This window comes from Acanthopagrus latus, chromosome 15 (genome assembly GCF_904848185.1).
Source record: "Acanthopagrus latus isolate v.2019 chromosome 15, fAcaLat1.1, whole genome shotgun sequence".
NCBI classification, from domain to species: Eukaryota; Metazoa; Chordata; class Actinopteri; order Spariformes; family Sparidae; genus Acanthopagrus; species Acanthopagrus latus.
This window is the reverse complement of record NC_051053.1, coordinates 12410422-12432644: the sequence shown is the minus strand read 5'-3', so window position 1 is coordinate 12432644 and position 22223 is coordinate 12410422. Positions and strand designations below refer to the sequence as shown.

Here is a 22223-nt window from a genome sequence, read left to right as displayed (position 1 = left end):
GCAAGCCCACACACTTGTAATCCTGCTGAGTGCAGATGTTCTGTAGTGTTTTTTTAAGCTTGTATATCTTTAATCTTGATTTCTGTCCAATTACATCATCAGCTTAACCTCACCATCACCTAAAACCGTTGCCTTTTTGTATTGAGGCCTGTGACCTTGACGCCATGCTCTGTCCTGTCCTGTGTTACAGCCGACTCCACGGGCACACACTCTCTCTACACCACCTACAAGGACTATGAGCTGATGTTTCACGTGTCCACCATGCTCCCTTACACACCCAACAACAGACAGCAGGTCAGTAAACTCTTCATGTCTTCTCTGTCTGTACCGTCCAGCAGACCACTGCGTGCTTTGCTGTGTGGTCTAATGGCGGTAATGGTGGTCCCTGAGCAGCTTCCTTTGAGGATATTTTCAATCCCGGCCCCTTTCAGTCTTCCCCAGAGGCTCATTTTGCCACGGTAATGACCTATCAGTTGGAAAGCATGAGCATTGCCATGGTAACGGTGCCCCATAGTAGGATTTAATCAATGCGTCCCCAGGGGCTGGACCTGACGTGGTATTTGATGGGTTACTGTGTCTGTCTGCGCTAACAAGTGGAATTAAGTGGATATAACGGTGGACTGGCAAGCGACGGCCCAATAAAGCCATCTTAGTCTCTGTACTCCTCGTATGGAAGTACTTTTTGAGCCCATAATGAAACAACCCGGCAGAGACATTAACAGTGAAACACTGAAGGAGGTGGGTAGTGAGCGAAGGGCAGCAGATGTACAGTGAGTACTGCCGGCACCTAATCTATCATGTGTATCTAAGGCGTCTGATTGGCTGGATTTGGGCCTGGATTTCTTTCCACTTCCTCCAATCGTATTTCATGGACATTTCAATTTGATCCCTGCTGGTAATCTTTCAGCAGGCCCGAGCAGAGCGTGCCCCGCTCATCCATTCATCCTTTCCAATTCACCTCTGTACCTTCTAATCCTGCTTGTTTCAGCCTCTTGTGGACCGACACTGACAACTGCATTTCAGCCAAGAGAATGAGGTTAACTATCCACACAATACAACAATACAAGCAGTCTAAATTGGGTTTGGATGAGTGTGTCTCCTTTGCCCAAAAAAAGGCTAAATTGTGTCAGTGGAATACACCGCCCTCATTCAAAAAGCCCTTTATTTTGTTCTTAGACACTAAAGGGCTGAGTGTGGTTTTGGAGAAGAAGTTCAAACTCAGAATTTTGATATTTACAATATTAACGAGTTAATACTAAAAAGTTATTTTGAAACTGAGCAAACAAGCTGTTCTCAGTGTTGAAGCTAGAGAAGGTGGCAGGGTCCAGTTGAATACAAACAAAGTAAAACAGTCTTTAAGTTCAGTTTGTTCATTCAGTCAAGTGAAGTCGAGAGTTTGTTTATTTATTTTGTTCAGGCATGAAAAATCAAGTTAGTTTCTCTTATGATTTGAAATTGTCTTCTCCAAAACCACATGGTGCACCTCTAAATCATAAAAAGAAAAAAAAATGGTTGGTGTTGATCTCATAGTGTTGGTACGGACATCGCATCCAATATCTCACCGTGAAACGTTAGTGGGATTTCTTGATTAGTCCACTCAAATGCTTTCAAACGAGATGGAATAAACCTATAAATAAATCTGAACCTGTGTCCTCTTGATCTCTCATACTATATTTACTCTTTGTATGGTGCTTTTTTATTTTTTTACCTGCATCTGACTCCCTTTCTCCCTTTCCTGTCCTAGTTATTAAGGAAGAGGCACATTGGCAACGATATCGTCACCATAGTATTCCAGGAGCCCGGGGCGCTTCCTTTCACTCCAAAACACATCCGCTCCCATTTCCAACATGTGTTTGTCATCGTCAAAGTCCACAACCCCTGCACTGATAACGTCTGCTACAGGTAAATAGAAGACGCATGCACCACGCCTGTGAGGCTCTCACACAAATATTTCACTCCTCATATCCTAAAGATGCAAACTGATATCCTCCAGACAATTCAGAGGAATGTTTATCTTTTGATGTGCATGAATGTCTTCATGCCAAATGACTCTACATGAACTTTTAAGAGCACTTAATTTGAAAGAATAATAATAATAGCCTGCTGAGTGCTTTCTGTGGTTTTTGTCAAGGCTTCATCGTAATGTGCAGGAATCACAAGGCTCTTTTGATCTGCATGGTGATGATACAGTTATTATCTTCAGAGACACCTTGAAATTATGACTTGCGACTCTCTCCTTGAGTGTTTCTGAAGTCAAGACGACTCATGTTAATAACATAGCATTTGTTGAACCGACCAAGATTAGTCAGAGCTCCTCTCTGTCTTCCCACCAGAAATAATTTCCCTCAAAGCCATATATTTTTTTCAACACTCTTCAAATGGCTGCTCATTAAACGTACAATTCAATACTCCATTTCTCTTAGTTCCTCCTCACTGTCGCCACTACGTTTGATTAATTGATCTCATCCTGTTCTTTCCCAGCGTGGCTGTGTCCAGATCTAAAGACGTGCCTCCATTCGGCCCCCCTATTCCCAAGTCTGTGACTTTCCCAAAGTCAGCCGTTTTCAGGGACTTCCTGCTCGCCAAGGTCATCAATGGAGAAAATGCCGCACACAAGTCAGAAAAGTTCCGAGCCATGGCGACTCGCACGCGGCAGGAGTACCTGAAGGATCTGGCTGAGAACTTTGTCAGCACAACTACTATTGACAATGCTGTCAAATTCAGCTTCATCACCCTGGGGGCCAAGAAGAAGGAGAAGGTGAAACCGAGGAAGGACGCACATCTGTTCAGCGTGGGAGCCATCACGTGGAGTGTTCGCGCCAGGGACTTTGGCCAGTCGATGGACGTGGACTGCTTGCTCGGCATTTCTAATGAGTTTATTGTGCTCATCGAGGAAGAATCCAAAAATGTGGTCTTCAACTGCTCTTGTCGTGACGTCATCGGGTGGACCTCAGGGATTATGAGCATTAAGATCTTCTATGAACGCGGGGAGTGTATCATGCTGTCTGCCCACGACAACTGCGGAGAGGACATCAGGGAGATGGTGCAACGACTGGAGGTAAGAAACGGAAAGACTCAACTGCAACACTCATTCAGTCATTTAGAGGTCTTATCTGCTCGATAAGACTATAGGCGGAATAGCTGATCGTGACTGTGCCCATCTCTTTAGTGTCAGTCTGAATTTTCACAGAAAAAACATAGATAATCAGTTTTTTTCACTACACTACAACCAGCCTCACAGAGGGAGAGCAATTCATTCTCTGTTTGATGTCTCTGTTGCTAATTGAGGGTTCTGGTCCTAGTGGGAAATCCAGTTTATTTTTGCTAAAACGAGCGTATTACAGTAAAAATAATTAAGTCCTCACACCGGTGGTGTGTCAGAAACTGTTGTAAAGAATTGGCCAAGGGTTGGCATTAATACGCTAACATGCGCTGACAGATTTAAAAAAAAGTGAACTTCAGCATCGAAATTAGCCAAATAATGATGGCCTCTTTGCCAGGTCAGCCGTAGGGCAGGAAAGCAAAAGAAAGAGACAGCTCCAAAGTTTATTAACTTTGAAAGATTTATTTATTTTTTTGGCCCTTTGCCTTTTTTGGCGTGTGCTGCTAGAGACAGACAGGAAAGGATGGAGGGAGGGGGATGGCATGCAGCAGAGGGCCCCTGGTAACACACCTGGGCCTCTGCAGTAATGACGCAGCCTCAGCCTCTTTTGGAACCATTTGTGTCAATCCTCTCTTCGTTCTACGCAGTTGCTTGATTGAAGGTCTTATCTCTTATGTGGACAGCAGCCAACATTTTGGTGGGGGCGGCAGCTGCATCATGTCTTTTGCCTTTGCTTCTGCCAGTCATGACCATATACCCCCATATCTTCCTTATTATATATGAGAGGCGTTATCTAACGGGTCTGTAGCATCCAGTGACGGGATGTAACAAAGTACATTTACTCAAGTATTGTTCAGTTTTGAGGTATTAATACTTCACTGAGTAGTATTTTCCTTATCTTATACTTTATACTTCTTCTCCAGTACATTTTTGAAGTACATGTACTTTTTACTCCACTACATTTATTTGATTTAGGTACTTAAGTTCGTTTATTTAGTGCTTTAGTTTTTATGCTACATCAGAGCCAAAGTTACACATTTTCATATCAATTATTTTATTGGCAATCACATTTAAAAAGCAAAGACTGATTCCATAAATACACAAATACTTAATCATGGATCTGATAATCGGCCTAGCCAATAATTGGTTGACCCATGGTATACTGTATCTACATACATGTCAATATATGTATAGTTTAAGGGTTGAAGACTTTTGCTCAAGTACTATTTAATGAGACTTGACTTTTACACAGGTAAATTTTTAACACAATATCTTGATTTTTTTACACTTTCCATGCTATTACAGCTTTGTTGTTCACTGATTGAATGGCATTTTCTTTTTTTTTATCCTAAGAAAAGCTTCGTGTAGAGGTTTTAGTCACAACATCCCATAATGTTTTGAAAAGGAGTTCATTAGTATATCCCATCTAAAACTTTACCTATAAGTAACGCCCATAAACGTTGAGTTGTCGTCTGTCACCAGAATTGCCGTGTAAATCTATGATGACTGGGTCTCACACATGAGCTGCTGGCACACGAAGGAAAAATGGCTCCCTTTCCTTTAAATGGTGCAGTGAGGCGTTTTACTCAGGATGGTTGTGGTCTCCCTGTGGTGAAACAATGCGTTCTGCAAATATTGCTCTTGCCATTGTAGCTTTACTACTTACCACAAGCCGTGTTATTTTATTTTCATCATATTGTCAGCAGAACCGATGCTTGTTTAACCTATATCTGTCCTGTCAAGTCTTATGTGTCGCAACTGTACTCACTCCGACTGAGCTTCCAGTCTTTTGTTTTCCTTCCTTGTGTTTCTTTGGTTGCGTTTTTCCTCAACATCTTGCAGTGTTAACCCAACACGTTTGTTTTCCAGGCTCCCCCTTCCTCTGTCTACCTGGACTTTTTTGGGCTGCACAGAGATGTGCGTGTCACTTCAATGTGAAACTGTAAAGTGAAGTCAATAGAGTCCTGAGAGGATTACGGACCTCCTGTCGATAGCTTTTTTTTGGCTCATCGCACAGAATCAGCAGAGGTGTACAGCACTTAGGGTCACACAAGTGCAGATGGGCTCCAGCTCTCGATCACGATAAAACATTAAAAAACTACAAAGCCAAAGCCACACCCTGCGGCGGTCGGTTAATTTAATGGAGTAAAGATTAGCCGTGATGTAATTGTGGCCCAGTCTTGATTATGAGGATGTCTGGGTGCAGGTACAGGACGAGGCAGCATAAAGAGGACACCAACCCATTTTTTGAAGGGACGAGAGAAAACACAGACACGTTTTTTGGGTCTGATGGACTAAGAATAGAGGACTCTTGGCCTCAGACTACTTCACTCCTATGGAGAGCTACACACTTAGCTCTCTCATCCCCATTTTGTATTTCTGCCTCGGCCATCTGTACAACTCAGTGACCCTGGGCACATTGTGTGATTTTTGGGGTCAGGTGGGTTTAGGTACCTTTCAAGTTAAGAAAAAATAGGTCCAAACACCTGGTTCCTCAGCCTGGAATTTGGCATCCGATGCCTTGTTTCCGCTCCTTATGTTGTTGCACTGCTTTTCCCATTCTAGTTTCCATGGTTTGTTTACTGAACCTCTAATCAGGCAACCCTTTGTTTCCCCTAAATAACATCGAGTTTGAATCCCAAAATCCAAACCTGAGCCGTGCATGACCTTATTTCTGACTGCCTGTCTGCATACTCTCCTCCATTTATCCCTTTGGCAACCTCATGAGCAATTTGGAAATCTCTAACAAACCCTTGTCAGCGTATCATTGGTTCAGCCAACAATCTGAAAGTAGCAATTGATTTCCTACTAAAAACAAGGACAAGTTCCTCATTCTCCTGAGGATTATGGTATGATTATCAAAGGGTTCTTACAAAATCTTGAAAGTTTGGAAAATGCACAATTTCTACTGTTACCATTTTCAAGGTTAGGGAATATACTTGAATTCCTATAGACTCCTTTAATTGTGTTTTTCATCTACGCAGTAACTTGTGTTTACCTAAAATTTTACCTGAATATGTAATATTTGAAATGAAGTTCTCCTGTCATCACATTTGTTTGTTGTCTCCTAATGCTGACATTTGCAAAGAAAATTAGTTGACACTATACCTTGAAATAGTTATGATATAAAGGCATGATGAAAAATATATTTTTTGCAATTGCATTTGTAAGGGCTTAAAAAGGCTAAAAGTGCCTTTGAATTTCCCCCCTAAAAAAGCTACAAAAACCCTGTAATTACACCTCTTTCATTACTACCTTTTGCAATGACCTGTTAGAAATGAGACTGCGTTGAATTATGAAAAGTGAATGTGAACATGAGCACAAAGAAGCTCAACCGCTTCAAAAACCATGAGATCCTGAAGAAGTATTTACCATAATTAATCTTAAAAGGACATGGGTGTCATTCAGCATCTCTTCAACTCATCATAAGAAAGGACAGTGCAGGATATATTAGCATTTGTGATTAGCCAAAGGACCTCGCTTCCTCATTCACTATGCTAATATCCCTTCACATTTACTGTCCACTCACCCACGGGATTTGCAAGGGGATATTTCACGGTGAAAAGCTGAGAAGAGGTATTAATAAATGGGTGTCTATTTGTGATAGTCAGACAGACAGTGGAGCAGCAGCTCATTTCGGTATGAGCTGACTGAGCATACTTCGTCCCAAAGGTGTCTGTAATGTCCCAGAGGTGGACTCGAATCGCGTTTCATTGGAGGGCTTTACAGGCTGCCGGACCTGTGATGTAATGCGAAGCAGAGTGAACAGATTGCCCACTGTAACACACAGAGGAGCCCCAGTGTGAGAACACAACTTAAAGCTTTGTGATAACGCCCTGCTCTCTCCAGGGTGTTGCCAGGCTGGGTGGCCGCGTGTTTCGGCTTTTATGAGACAAGTCAGCTGGGCTTGGGTGCTGATTTTTTTTGGTTTCCTGAACAAAACACCGGCAGTCTCCTGCATTATGTATTTGTTTCTTTTTGTAGTGTACACATCAGCAGGACTTCAAATTAAAGCACATGACCAAATCTGGTATAGACTTGAATGACAGAAGTAAGCGAAGTAGCAAAATGAAATAAGGTAGAACTATAACAATTAAGCAATATATCGATTAGTCCAGCGGGAGAATATGTATTGCATAACTATTTTGAGTCTCTGTAATTTTTTTGAGTAGAAGACATTTACTGGTTGCAGCTTCTTAAATGTGAGGGGTCACTGCTTTTCTCAAGGGAATCGAACCAGGGACCTTGTAGACCCACTCTACCTCCTGAGAAACAGCAGCCTAATTGATCATTTAAAAAAACTTGTATTTTGAAGTAAACATGTATGTAACGCTGTGATCCAACCCTCTCACTGAAGTTACACAGAGCAGAAACAAGTGACAGTGGCTGAGACAGAGACACCATTCACCCTGTTGGGTTGCTTGTTTTGTCCACACAGACGGCAATCTAACATGAAAGACGATTCAGGTTATCATCTTTCAAAGAGGAAAGCAAAAAAATCTTAGATGAGATTGATTGAGATGAGATTGAGGATCACTGGGATGACAAGGTTTTGTCATGTTTGTGAAACACGCTACCAGAGACGGTGTCATCAGTGTCAAAGCTGCTTCAGAGTGTCAGACCTCTCACTGTGGATCAACGCCAGTAACACCACTTGACAACAGATTTGAGGCAGATACTGTTTGGTTCCCCAGGGCAGCGTTGTTCTATGTTGTTCGAGCTCCTCGTTCGGTTCTATGTGGAAACACTTTGGTCAGCAGGACACACACGTTTCAGACACACGTCCACGCTGCCACACTTGTCACCAGCCTTATCAAAATAACTTTACAGGCCACAAATTTCTCCTAAGAGATAATGAGTGTGCTGTTAGCTTCAGCCATTATGGATCTGGGACATTCGGAGGAGAACCTGGGTCCATTAATTTTCAGGATGGACTGAATAAAGGGCCTTGATGACGCCATTTAGAAAGCTATTATTTAGGCCTAATGAATTTCTGACGAAGGGCAGTTTGATTCATGATCCCTAACACCCGGGCCAACGTCTTCCTCATATATAGACCGTTTACTTCTACACTTTTGCGCCCTGAGATTTTTTGGACTTCACATTTCCAATTTTATTTGCCCTTGATCTTTTATGCAGAGTGATTGTTTTTAAGCGGAATCTTTGATACTGTTTAGAAAAAAAAATAGTGAGACTGAGACTTAACCAGCTCTTAAACCTCACTAACACGATGAGTCCTTTCCTCAGCTAATAAAGTTTTAAGGTTGTGTCTCACCATGGTTGTCTAGGCTCCCCCTCCCTCACAGTTGGATAGGATTTCTGCAAGTGTGAGAATCCGGTGGAGTGTTGACAGGCCATAGTCTGAGTTAATGTGTCCCTGAAGCCAGCTGCCACTCTGAGGCAAATGGAGGCTGTCACCCACAACTGAACCAAGACTAATCTGATGCCTGATTAAAGCTCATTTGATGCAGTGGGAGGTTTTTTATTTTTTGTTGGTTTTTTTTTTGTCACAAGAAAACTTGGAGGAAAATGTCCAGTCTTCTGTGCACCTACACTTAGAGTATAACTTCATAGTTGGGTTACAGTTGCATGTTCATCTCTGCTCAGTGTGGTCACTGCGTGGTTTACTAATACACTGCTGCGGATGCAAGAGATCCGCCTGAACTTCATTTGAACTGGACTTGCACTAAAGCAGAGGCTTAGGCCAGGCCACCGCTGAGCAAAGTGAGCATCGTAATTTGCATGCAAGTACATGATTGGACAAGACCCAACTGTAAGTTTCATCCAATTGGACAAGTAGCCACTGTCCATCAAGTATCCATGGCTGCAGTCTCCAGATTTGTGAAAAAAAGGAGCCGGCGAAGAGAACATTCTTTCAATCTGGATGTGAACAAAGTGTGTTCATCAGCTGCCAGTTGATGCAGATTATGTGTTGGAGTTTAAATGTTGTTCTCCAAAGTCCTTTTTAGAAATTAACTCTGGTTAATAGACTTAGTTCTTTGAACAAGCATCTCATGGGCAGACTTGATCTTAATTCCCCACCCACAGAGCTGCTGTAGTTAGAGTGTCCAGAGACAGGCGTGTATTTGTGTGTGCAGTGTGCATGTGTGTTGTAGCTGTCTCTGTGCAGCACTGACGCTAAAGTAGTTAGCTCAGTGATGTACCCCCTTATTAACTTCCATTTTGAGAGGTTCTTTGAATTAGCCAAACAAACACGCTCGCGCACTTCTGCCTAAGGACAGGATTTTCACTCTGCTCTAATAGTATTATTCTTTGGTGTTCTTTGTGTGTTTCTTGTGTAATAAAACCCACGCACATCTGTTAGAAAAGAGGCAAATTGTACACTGTTGATGGCTACTGTTGGAATACACTGTCTTAGCTCAGAAAGCTGTTATTAAGTGATATTAGGATCACTCAGCATCCAGTCTTTCCCTGTTTATCTCAGTGTGATTGGGTACAGTCCACTTATGTCTCTGGATCAGTGCATTAAAAACAAAATTGGTGTCCCTGTATGGAAGATAATGAACAAATTGATCCTGATTCTGGTTCCAGATCACCACCAGAGGCTGCGAGACATCAGAGATGACTTTGCGTCGCAACGGCCTCGGCCAACTCGGTTTCCACGTCAACTTTGAAGGCATCGTGGCCGATGTGGAGCCCTTCGGCTTCGCCTGGAAAGCTGGGCTGAGGCAGGGCAGCCGGCTGGTGGAGATCTGCAAGGTGGCTGTCGCTACTCTCACCCACGAGCAGATGATCGACCTGTTGCGCACATCCGTCAGTGTCAAAGTGGTGATAATCCAGCCTCATGAAGATGGCACCCCCAGAAGGTAACACCTCACCCTTGTTTCTTATTTTTACAGCGCAAACTTTTTATGAAATCTTAGAGGCAAAGATGCTTACAAAACAGCTGCATGTTTCACATTTGCTTGGTGTTGTGGTTAGTGAAACAGAGAAGCAGGTGCTCCTCAAAAATGTATGAAGACATAACAGAAAAGCAGTTCCCTTCTCTCGTTTGTCAATGCAGCTGGACTAAATTAACTTGACATTTGCTCTCGTATTTGAGAAGATTAGCATGAAGAAATGCTTACATACTGTTTTTGTTGCACACGGGTTGATGATGTTCTCCGCTGATGTCTCCCGAGCAGGACTCTGTTTTGTACTGATGCGGCTTTGTTGTGAGAGGAAGCTCCAGCAGGGCTGTAGAGTCACATAGACATGGACAGTCAGCGTTTCTCACTAATGATAATGAGAGGAGCATTTTGATTAATGGCTCATCTCTCACTGCCATTGTCTGACGGCTCGCATTTTCAGATTGGTTTTCTCTAACCTCACCCAGTCTTCTATTCAGCAATTAGGATGGGAGTGTTTGGCTTTTTAGAGGCACACACCCATGGGGAGAGTCCACTGCTCCCATGATATAAAGAGAGAGGCATATTTCAAATGATCTTATGTGATGGGGAGAGATGAAGGTCCGTGCAAAATGCTTGTTCTGAAAGCACATCTGCTTGTTTTGTCTGTGAGAGACAGACAGCCCTGTGAAATCATATCCATCAGTCTTTCACACTCACATTTTCGACATCTTTGTTTTGGTTGTGCTTCAGGCTGACAGATTTGTGTACCAGCAAATGCAGCTCCCACTTCGTCACAGAATGACTTCTGTGTGCAGAGAGAATGCCTCCATTTAATCCAGTTTTCTGTTTGCGATGTTGCAGGTCATGCTAATGTTGGTAGCTAATAATTCAAATTAAAAACCTGTTGATGGCTATGCATTTATAAGTGCTGATCACTGAAAATGTGCTATATTTCTGTAACATTATTTTAATGGCTGCCTCGCTACAAGTTCTGTGTGATTATGTTCTTGAACATTTTTATATGTATGCCATTATGTCAAATGACTGTATAGTTGGTGTGTATTTGACAGTTTTTCAACTTTGCATTCTGTTCTGGCAACAGAGGAGTAACATATTTGCTCCCCCAGATGGCGGGTTAACATGCCTCGTCTGGGAATCCAACACAGCAGCCACTCTGGCAGAACCGACATCTAATCCTCTTACCGCGATCTATGATGATACATGGTGATACTATTGTAATCACAGTTCAGGGAAGCAAAAAGTAGACAAAACAAACATCTTCCAAAAAACTGGTTCTGCGTCGGTGTACGCCTGTCCAGCTCCCTGGAGATGTGGTTACAGGATGGAGCGCTCTGTAAAGGAGGCTTTGGACACGGTGTTTATGCCAGTGGAGGACATCTGGTTTGGTTTCCCTGACACCACTGAAGCCTGTGAATGTACTTTTGACAGCCAATAAAAGATGGTTTTAAAAATAAACATGCGGCATAGCACTGTGTGCCCAAGAGTATGCATTATATCATGCTGTGTGTCCATAACGTGTGGTAGGATGCATAATGCACGTAATGCTTGACCCATATATGGCGTTGCTAACAGATGCATGTGGCAGATTAGTAGGTATTACAGGCAAAGACTATACTGGTCCGAGCGGTTGAGCTCTCCTGGGAGACTTATCTGTGTTACTGAAACACACTTTCTCATCATCATCCTGATCCCATGAGAACCAGAAGTCTCCGTCTTGGGTCCTGTGAATTTTCTCCCAAGGCTCCAACAAATCAGGAGGTGAGAGGTCAGGTGAAGAATCTCGAGGGCCCTCAACTCTTTTCGCCTCCGCGTCTTTGAGTTGCCAAAGTGTTGCAGTTGTGTTCAACAATACGTGCTCCAGTTTCTCCACTATTATCTCAAAGGAAAGGAATTCAGCAGGGGCCCGGCAGCCTCAGTCTGTCCCCTGTGGCCAGAGAGATGGGGGTTAGTCTAACAACAATGGACAAGAGTCTCATGACCTCCAGACAATGTACTCTGGCTCCATACTGCTACCATGACAAGGAAAAATGTTTTCATAAGCACATTAGGGCTAGAAGGAGAACGTGTCCTCTTTACTGTTTTTAAATTGTCCGAATATCTAGTCTTCTGTATTTTGTGATTCCTTCAGAATCAAAGAAGACTGATGGGGTCATACAGTTGTAAAGATAACATTTTGAAGAAAAAAAAAGCAACATGTAGACATATAGCTGTGTAGCACTGTTTAACAACAAACTTCCTAAAGCTGTTTATACCCTAAATGGTTTTACCCTGCTCAGCCTTAAGCCAATGGAGATATGCCTCTAATATTAGCCTTACCTAGTGCCGTATTTATTTACACTGGAGGAAGGATGTGGTTTCAGCCCAGTGCAATACCACAGGCTTTTCCATCATCACTCTGAAAAGCTTTAAACAAGTTCAACATGTTGGCCTTGGATCAAACTAATGAGAGAAAGATGAAATAGATTAGCTCGTTGGAAGAGGAATGTGATGTATAGAACATGGCAGCGATTGTATGTTTTGGTGTACAGACATCGGAGATGTCGGAGTAAACAGAAGGATCAGTACAATATAGACGATCACTGCAGGACAGAAACAAAAAAACATCCATATTGTAAGAGAATCATCCAACATATTGTACATTTTAGATCTTAAGTGCAAAAATATTAAAGTTGTCTGTAAAATGTCAGATAACCCAAATTTAAGTAGGCTGAACCTGCAGCAGCCCCCTGTTGATAATGAGGATTGCCTGTGACACTCAGATGGCCACTTGTGACCTTTCCTTTGAAGTGTCATCAGACTTGTCATCACAGATTTTCATCTGGACCAAAGTTAAGCCGGATTTCTCACTTCTCATGCCGACACCCTGTGAAAAAGAGCACAGCTGAACCTAAACTCAGAGAACCTGCATCACAAATTGTTCACCCTAATCCCCTCGCATTCTTCGCAGGAACCGTTCTTTTCTTTTTAAATCGGTTGGCGAAGAAATTGCTGAAAAAGTTTCTCTCTCTCTCGCCCTTTTTTTCAGCACACCTTATTTAATGAACCTCCTGACAATGGTCAGCAAAGGCCTGGTGGAGGTCACAACCTCTGTGGCTCTTTGCTGTGACATGGACTCTGACTGTGGGAATGGATTAGCATGTCCCTCAGTTGCTGGCCATGTCATCAGAGTGACAGCACTCTGACTTGAGGTCTAAGGTCCTGTTGTCACACTGATCGAGTGAAATTCTCTAAGAGCCTAACGCTAAAAGAGCTGATTGTCGGCCACAGACTGAGCTGAGCTCTATATTTTAACTGAGCAACGGTGTTATTCCAGCAATTGTGTTGTCAAATGATTTCCTCCAATAAGTCAGACATGCAGTAGCTGTATTTTTAGTTGACCGGATGTTGGTTTTCAGTTGTGGATGTCCTCCTCTATATATGTAGGCCACTGTGGTATAATTTATAGCCCCTCACATTTAGCTGGAAGAGTGGAACAGCACTTCTTGTTGGAATCAAGAGGAAGCAGACAGTATATTCCTCACCAGTTCTTGGCTCCCTCCTCTCCTTATGGCAGGCTGGATGTGTCAAACAGCCTCTCCTCCAGCCTCCAGCCTCCAGCCTCCAACTTCCAGCCTCCGGCTCAGGTTTAACTGTTGACCAAACACCCGTTTCCTGCTGTGTCTCTGTGATTTAAACACAGTGAGCCCCAGTCCCCCTATAGATTACAAACAAGAGGTGCATTCCACATACATCAGGCCAGCAGGATGGGAATTTCAACCTCCAGCTAGGCTTGTAAGGGTGCTGATGGAGGACATTAGCATCATAAGATAAAAATGAAGCTTGTCAGCTCTTGGTCATTATGGTGCAAAAAGCAGAGAAAGAGACAGCGGCTGAGACTTTTCCCGTTGACAAGCTGTTAGGCTTGTTTTAGCCTTTTCAGAGAGTAATGAAGTGTGACAACCTGGCATGACCACACAAACAGAGTTAATCAATGTAATGAGTGGGTTAGCAGCCCTGTTGACCAACAGTCCAGAGGATTTAACACTCTTGTTAGCACAATTTTCTTTTGACATGAACGAAAACTGACTGAAAGACCTCATGTAACACAATGAAAGTAAGCAGGACAATGATTTTATCTGTTAAATAGCCAGTGTTTGGACCCCTCACATGTGTGCAGTAGATTTTTGAGCTTCAGTCATTAAGATGCATCTGTGATCTTCTGATGCTGTAATGTCATTCATTACTCTCACTGTCCCATATATCAAACCAGTGATGCATGCTTCATACATATAGTAAATAATGTAAACTACATAGGATGTAGAGCACACCATTGACAGTCTGTCATGTATCAGGCCAGCCTGCCGACGACATTGACCAGATGTGAGAGACAGGCGACACGGTGGCGGAGGAGGAGGAGGAGGAGGAAGCAGCAAAGGATGATCTTCTAGTTAGATCTTATAACACCCACAGCTGCACTTGGAGACCGGCTGTAAACAGCCCAGCCACCCGTGGCCCAGTTTGATGAAAAGGTCTCTCTGAGAGGGATTACTCACCCCCTCCACCACAGCCTTTGCAATCAGCCAGCACACCCTTCTCAAGCTCCGCTGTGTGTACATGTATGACCACAGCAAAGTATCCACAGCTCCCCCCTCCAGTGGATTGTAGAAAATGGACTTTGGAGGGGGAGGGCAGTGTAATCATTAGGGTCATGCCTGAGATGCTTTTGGAGGGCTAGCAGAGCACCCAGGCTGTTTAACCCCAACCCACCACCTTGTAAACTCCCCATCCCTCCGAACATACACACCAAGCCTCTGCCCAGCCCCAAAGATTAATGTTGCATGAAATGGCATCACAGGCCTTGTCCATCCCAGAGATCCACAGCGTTGTTAGCAGTAATGGGGTAGAGATGGAGGGAGGAAAAGCCTCCTGTGTAGAGCTACTCAGGGGAGACCCATATCTGATTAAGTGGCAAGCTGAGGTTTTTGGCTCTATTAAAATGGCAAAGTGTTTTCCACTGTTTTCGAAGTGTCTCCGATGTGCCTGTAAGCCCCCGGCATGCACATGCAAGTGTGTGTGTGTGCGTGTGTGTGTGTGTCTGTGTGTATTGTTGACACACTTTATCTAGATGTCCGCCTCAGGCTAAATATTCCTGACAGCGTGTTTTGGTGTAGTCATGGTAATACAAGCAATTTTTCCCCTCACTCTAGTTTTAACATCAGCGTTGTGTTGTACAGTATGAAGCACCAGCTTAAAATCCCAGACTTATCCGAACAACAGAATTTTGTTAAACCTTTTAATGGGAAACTTGCCAAAACATGTAATATAATGTTCTTACATTACCGATAATCATTCTCATATTGTCATGTGGATTTATTGACTGATAAGAATCATAACGATTAATAGTTGGAGTCATGTGATACAGTAAAAAAATGGAAATTGGTCCCAGATTAATCTACTGTGTTCTCCATGGAGCTGTTCAGCAAATTGTAAGATTTTCATCAGAACCTGAAAAAACCTGCAAAAATCTTTTTTATTTTTTGTCTCATTAATGAAAAAATGACAGTGAAATAACTCACAGTGACAAATTCACAGAGGATTTCTCAGTCAGATCATTTTATTTGTCCCCAGTGAGGCAATTGGTTGTTGGTTGTCACCCAACTCTGCTTGTCCCCTTGCCTGATTCTCTCGTTGGTTATGGTCACTCTGTCACTCTCACTCTCACTCTCTCAAGCAGCGACTTAGCTTAGATGAACCCACAGTGCTCTACCTGCTCAGCAGCACCCAGTCTAACACTGACAAGCTAGCATCTCACTGGTGAACGAAGCAGAGCTCAGAAGAGTTGATATTTTAGGTGCTATCTTAAGAAAAGGCAACCCGCAGCACAACTAGGATGTTATGATCGTCTCCATCCCGACCTCTTGACTGACCTGTAACAGTTTTTTCCATCCACATCCCCGCCCTCCATCCCTCCCTCTCAGGGGCTGCTCCGAGCTCTACCGCATTCCCATGGTGGAGTACAAAGTCGACAGCGAGGGTACACCCTGCGAGTACAAGACACCTTTCAGGAGAAACACCACCTGGCATCGGGTGCCCACAGCTGCAGGAGCACAGCTATCCCGAGGCTCACCCACGCAGGGCCCTGACCGCCTGCAGTGCCAGCAGATTCTCCAGCAGCACCAGGCAGCTATCCCACGGAGCACCTCCTTTGATCGAAAGCTGCCAGATGGGTCCAGGTAAACCGGCATCGGCTCCCACTCCATTTCTTGACTCATCACTCAAAGTGATCAGATGACAAAAAAACGATAATTCTAGCAATAGCAGACTATGAATAATTTTGTGAAAGAAGTCTTGCTTACCACTACTTAACTGTAACCAGATTTTCATTAGCTCCCTGTGAAAGGACAAATTACTCTTGGGTCTGTACATGTTCAGTTTTTAGGAGTGTAATAATATTTATGAGGTTTTCAGCACGCGCTAATAACCTCAACTCAACAGTCACAACTATTTTAGTATGTACAATAAGAACAACTGAAAATGTTCACCTTCACAGCAACATTATTTGCAGTGGTGTGAAAAACAGAGTCACTGCAATAACTCAAGAGAACAAATGATGCTGTTAGACATTTTTAGAAGTCAAGCTTTCTCCTCAAGGTTTTTCAGAAAGCTGCGCAGAGCAACGCTTGCCATCAAACATTATGACGCTCAAAAGATCCAATCCTTTGAGATAAAATCTTTGAACTCTCAGCCTCTCTCATTTAGAAAAGAACCACAGTAACACTTTGAGGTGCTGTTATTGTGTTCAATTATTTGCATACATATAAATGGAGCATTTTAGCCCAATGAATTCACGGCTCTGCTTTCATCTCCCTTTAGATGATAAGGCCACGCTCAGACTTTGTTCCTCTCCTAGACTGTGTCTCTTTTGGACATCTCCATTGAGCCATGTAAAGCAGTGATTTGTTCATTCTAATGAAACCCCTACAGTCATGATAACCTTTCCAGTGTGTCACACTGACCCCCCCTGGTGTTGCCTGTTCTGACTATACTGGGATAATGGCTGCCTTCTCTGCCTAATCAGAGTCGCTGGCGGTGGGAGCACTCCATTCTCCCTCACTCCTTTCTTTCTCTCTCCATATCCCTCCCCTCCCTCTTCCTGCACCCTGCCGAGGAGGAGGTGATGGGGACACTGACACAGCTCAGCTCATCTCATCCAATTACTGCAGAAACAAAGAGAGAGCTCTTCCCTGGACCACGATATGTAGCACCCCAGAGGGAGTGGGAGTACAGGAGGGGGATGGAGGAGGCACAGCCTGAAGAGGGAGGGAGAGAGACAGGAGGGGAATATTCTACACTGACATATTCTGTTTGTTTTTTGTTTTGTTTTGGGGTTTTTTTCATGTATTTTTCATGTTGTGTGGACATGCAGGAGAGGAATCAAACATGTACCTATAGTAGCCATGAACCAGGTCTACGTGCAGAGATTGCAGAGTAGAAAGAAAAACTAGCTGTACACTTAAAATTGAGTGAGAACTCTTCAGCAAACATGCAAGGTAGTCTGAACAGGTAACGTCAGCTAAATGTAATGAATAAATAGTTAAAACAGCTAAAAGTGTCGTGACTAATGACTAATTGGTTGAAATGTGCTAAGAGTACATTAATAAACACTTAAAATGTCTGCCTCTGTCCACTCTAAGTAGACGAAACATGACTGAAACAATATCCACTTCTATACAATCACTAGTGTTGAATAACATCCAGTGTGAATTCAGATGAACACGACAGATGGTATCAATAAAAGGGCACTTGAGTTAATCTGATAGTGCTGTAGAGGGATGTCTGACAAAGGGAAGGGTTGGGAACCGCCGGCCTATAGGACACATGTGAAGCTTGATACCTTAGATAAAGCATCATCCCATCCACACACACAGCTGAATTCAGACTTGGCACTATAAAATATGACACCTATGCTGCAGCCAACTGAGACAGCCGCTAATCTCCGTAGCCTCGCATGTTATTGCAGCGCAGACAGGAAAAATTATGTTCAATATCTCGAACTTTACATTATGTTGAGGAAGGAAGAGAGGGAGAACAAAAAGCAGCTGCTGCTGGTTCACATTAAAGTGCCTGCACCCGACTGGGGAGACTAACACTTCAGCCGGGGAGGAAATGTAGCGATCTGGCCAGAACGCTCAATGATGTGTGCTGCGACTGAGTTACTGACAGTTTAGTGAGTTTCCCATGGAGGTCCAGACAAAGGAATCCTGATGACGAAGGAGAAAGGGTTCATGCTGAGACTTTGTCACCTTCTACAAAGACATTTATATGTGATTTTTTCATTATGTAGCGCTGTTGGATTTTTATTTTATGAAATCTACCTGCGTGTTTCTGATCTTTCTGAATGTTCCTTCATGCTTTCTTTGGATTTTGATGTTTTTGAAAAGGGAGAACACACCTGGGATGTGAGCTTAATTCAAATCTATCACTGAACTCGTCGTATAAACAAATACAGAAGCAAAAACATATAGAAGAAAGTGGTATAGAGTATATAGAGGAAAAAAAGAGCATTCAGCTAGCCTTGACTTGAGACTTAATGTGAAAGCCATCCTGCCTGTGTTGTTGCACTCTTATTTCCGTCCGGTCATCTAACCTACTTTGGTGTGTGTGTGTTAAAAGGAAGGCCTCCAGGCAGCAGACAAAACTCAAATCCAGTGTTTATTTTCCCCCTTGACTGTAGTTCCCAAAGTCCTCTGACCAGGCAAAAGCAAGCAAAGAAACCTCTCGTCATGTCAGGTCAGGCCAGGGCTTATTTCAAGACAGTAACGTACATTGTGGACAGTTTGGGGTGAGTTAACATCCTTTAACAGGTCATAGCAGAGTCGAGTTTATGTTTCAAAGCAGGAATCTGAAGCACCCTCTCACATTTAGAAGCTACTGCTTCTTCACTCTTCACACAAACAGGACTCCACCATCTGGATTACTCACTGAGGCTTATTACCAGAACTAATCTCTGTTTCTGTTTGTCTGTGGAGAACAAGACACCTTCTCCCTCTCTGACAGTTCTCACATTCTTTGAGATAATCCACGGTGCTCACGTGCAAGAGACCGTTTACTGGGGTTTCACCCAATAATATAGTCATTAATGTGGGAAACAGTGAGGGGAAGACGTGCTCCCTGGAAATTTCAGCTTCTCAAGTCAAAAATCTAATGTAAATATTTAATATAAAGTGGTTTGATATAGCATTTACTTGATAACCTGGCCTCTGTGAAGTTACAGTGCTCATTTTTCGTTGTGTATCTTTTGCCCTTGTGTTTCTGCAGGACGATGCAGGATATGGAGAACCCACAGGTCACCTCGTGTAACAAGGGAGACCAGCACTACCGCAGCTCCCCCAGTAACCAGTCCTCCTCCAGTGATCCAGGACCGTGCGGCAGCGGCACCTGGTCCCAGCAGCCTGGATATGACGGGTACGGGACCACAGCAGCGTTACTTTTTTCTTTTTGAACTAGTCTCTACCTCTACGTAGTCCCTCCAGGAATATGAGGCTCAGCAATAATGAATGCAGCTACAATCAGCCCCAGCATTATTTCTGAGAACTTGCAATTTTGCAAAATGACAGCAATTTTTCCCCATGAAATGACCAAATCATCAGTGCACTTTTGGCCAGTCATTACTCTTTCCTTTTTTTTTTTTTTTCCTTCTTTATTTTTTTGTGCAGGAAGTGATCTAACAAAACAATGACATTATGCCTGGCATAGTTTAATACCACATCCAGAGCATAAAAGAGGGAAGATGATGAGTTTCATGTATGAGATTTTTTTTTTTTCCATTTAATATCCGTTATTATAGTTTCCATTCAGTCATCCCGAGCCTTGGTTTCCGGATTTCATTCAGATGAACATAAAGGCTACCTCAAACATAAATGGGAACTTTGAAAATCAAACCATTTTGGTTTTATAGCCATTCAAATACAAGCCTAGTACAGTATTTCGCGTTGTCGTAACTCTTGAGAACATCTTCCCTCCTATGTTCTGGATAAAAATGGTGAGCACTTACGTGTAATAGGAAGTGATTATAAAGAAGACTTTCTTGTCCTTCACCATTTCCTATTGCGACTTAAGTGCCACTTTAGCAAACTACGCTGTAATTTTGGAGAAAGCCTGTTGAAAATAATGTTTTTGGCCATATCGAACACAAGGGAAGTAAAATCCTGGTGAGAACACGAGAGAGAGACTTCAGAGGAGACCTTTTAGCTTCTGTCAACATGATTATAGCCACCACAATTTCTCTCTGCCATTATAATTTTCCAGTTCAAGTGTTTTGTACATATCAATATAGATCTCTTTTCAATATTCTCATTTGGTGGTTTGTAGGGCAGCAGGGCTTCAGACTGCGCAGGCATTACATCTGTCAGTCTGAGTCTTGTATATGAGCAGAACCCATCAGAGACCAATGTCTGTCTGCAAGTGGTTGCCGACCATGACAAGAGGCTTAGCTCCACGCTGCTGCCTTTCTGTCAGAGGCCTCTAAAGTGCACTGAACTCTCAGGGATCACTGTGCCCTGTCAGAGCCGCCACGCTGCACAACAGCGGAGACATTGACTGGCCGATTGATCTCCAGTCAGAGTCTTTGCTGAAAAGCATGAAGCGCCGCGGCCTCTGTTCATCTGCTGTAACCTTTAGAAGCTCGTCAAGGTTTAATTAAGACCCGCATTGAAACATTTGCTGCTCTCTCCCTTTTGTCAGGAGCAAGAAGCGAGCACCAAGTCAAATGAAAGGAGGTCTCTTGTCAGCGTTGTCTGGCAGCTTCTTCATTCTGTTATAAGCTCAAGTGATTCGACCTTAAATGATCTTGAGCTAATTGCTATACATCTGTGGTAAATCTATTCAAGCCTTTATTGCTGACTGGAATACAGAGTTCACACGATGGAGAGAAAAATAATTTACAGCCCATTTTCCTCCTCTTTCTTTCTGTCTCCAGGTGTCCCTCCCCGATCCTCCATGAGCGTGCGGGGGACATGCAGGGGGGAGACGGGGAGATGCACAGGGAGAGGGAGCCCACCCTGGAGAGGACCAGGTCTGCAGGTCAGTCTGACGATCTTTAATCCTTTATGATTCATGATTACCTTATTTAAAACGAACTACGTTAACATGCATAAAATATTTCAGGTTTTGCCCTTATTTTGGAAAAGCTGTCAGATGAAAAGGCATATACCATTCATATTACAGTTTGCATGCAGCTTTAACAACTTTATCTCTTTTTGAGCCTGCAGTCATGTTGCTCTTGTGCTGTACCCTTGTTGTCATCTCTCTGCAATTTTTGTAAAACTGTAGATTCAAAGAGATGTTTGTATTATCTGTGATGCAATATAGATATTTGAAATTTGATTACAAATGTGACGCCAAATGTCCGGTAAAGATATTTCAGTATGTCTTTAAGATTACAACTTACAATTACAATTGCAATTTAAGATTACATTTGTTGATTATCAGAATAATATTGTGAAATGCATTTATTTTTGGCCAGGAAAATCATGACATGGAAGTTTATATAGTCCCTTGCCTAATCCAGGTGCATATTAAAGCAACAATGTGCAGAAATTGGCATTTTATGCAATTTGCTGCCCCTCACAGTTTTTGAGTGCAACGCCACTGTCAAAATACAGAGGTCTGTAATAATTTGTTGGAAACTTGTATGTTGAAGTAAACATGAACATAATGCTGTGATCCTACGCTCTCGTTGAAGTTACATCGTGCAGAAACTAGTGACACAGTGGCTGAGACAGATACACCATCTGCCCTGTTACAAGACACTGTGGCATCAAAATGATTTTGAAGCTGTTAATTTAAGGTTTAAAAAGGTTACATCTTGTTGGTTTGGTGCTAGAAATGTAACATTTGTCTCGTCAGTTGCCCAATTCGTGCTGTCCATTCATAACTGGCTCTTAACTACACTCTTATCTGCTTTTTCTTCTCGGTCCACAGAGGCCAAATGGCACATCCCCTCCACCAAGATCCTGAACCCTCTGAAGCAGAGAGAAGGAGGAAAAGACTCACCCAACAAGCTGTCCAGGGTAAATGCCTGACCCACTTTTCATTTCATTCTGACTCAAGCTGCCCACACTGCGTTTATTGAAAGTGTTCAGAAGTTGACTGTCGATATGTTTTGAAGGGCACAGAAGCACTTAATGCAGCTTAATGCAGCCCGTGTGTGTGCGCTGTGTTTGGAGCCCAACTCTGCTCTGTCAGAGCTGCTTTAGCCCACATCAGTG

At 43.1% G+C, this 22223-nt stretch overlaps 1 protein-coding gene across 6 annotated transcripts in view; it reads left to right on the top strand.

Moving 5' to 3' along the window:
* LOC119033946 (signal-induced proliferation-associated 1-like protein 2) overlaps positions 1-22223 on the top strand; it is a 90291-nt gene that overhangs the window by 48098 nt on the left and 19970 nt on the right. For 3 of the 6 annotated variants that reach the window (XM_037124576.1, XM_037124574.1, XM_037124578.1), the window contains exons 6-13: positions 191-294; positions 1745-1902; positions 2482-3058; positions 9656-9930; positions 15891-16187; positions 19273-19419; positions 20933-21036; positions 21937-22025. In XM_037124576.1, coding sequence (XP_036980471.1) covers positions 191-294; positions 1745-1902; positions 2482-3058; positions 9656-9930; positions 15891-16187; positions 19273-19419; positions 20933-21036; positions 21937-22025 — 1751 coding nt within the window. The remainder of the gene's footprint in view (positions 1-190; positions 295-1744; positions 1903-2481; positions 3059-9655; positions 9931-15890; positions 16188-19272; positions 19420-20932; positions 21037-21936; positions 22026-22223) is intronic. The other 3 variants (XM_037124577.1, XM_037124575.1, XM_037124579.1) reach the window with 3 other exon arrangements.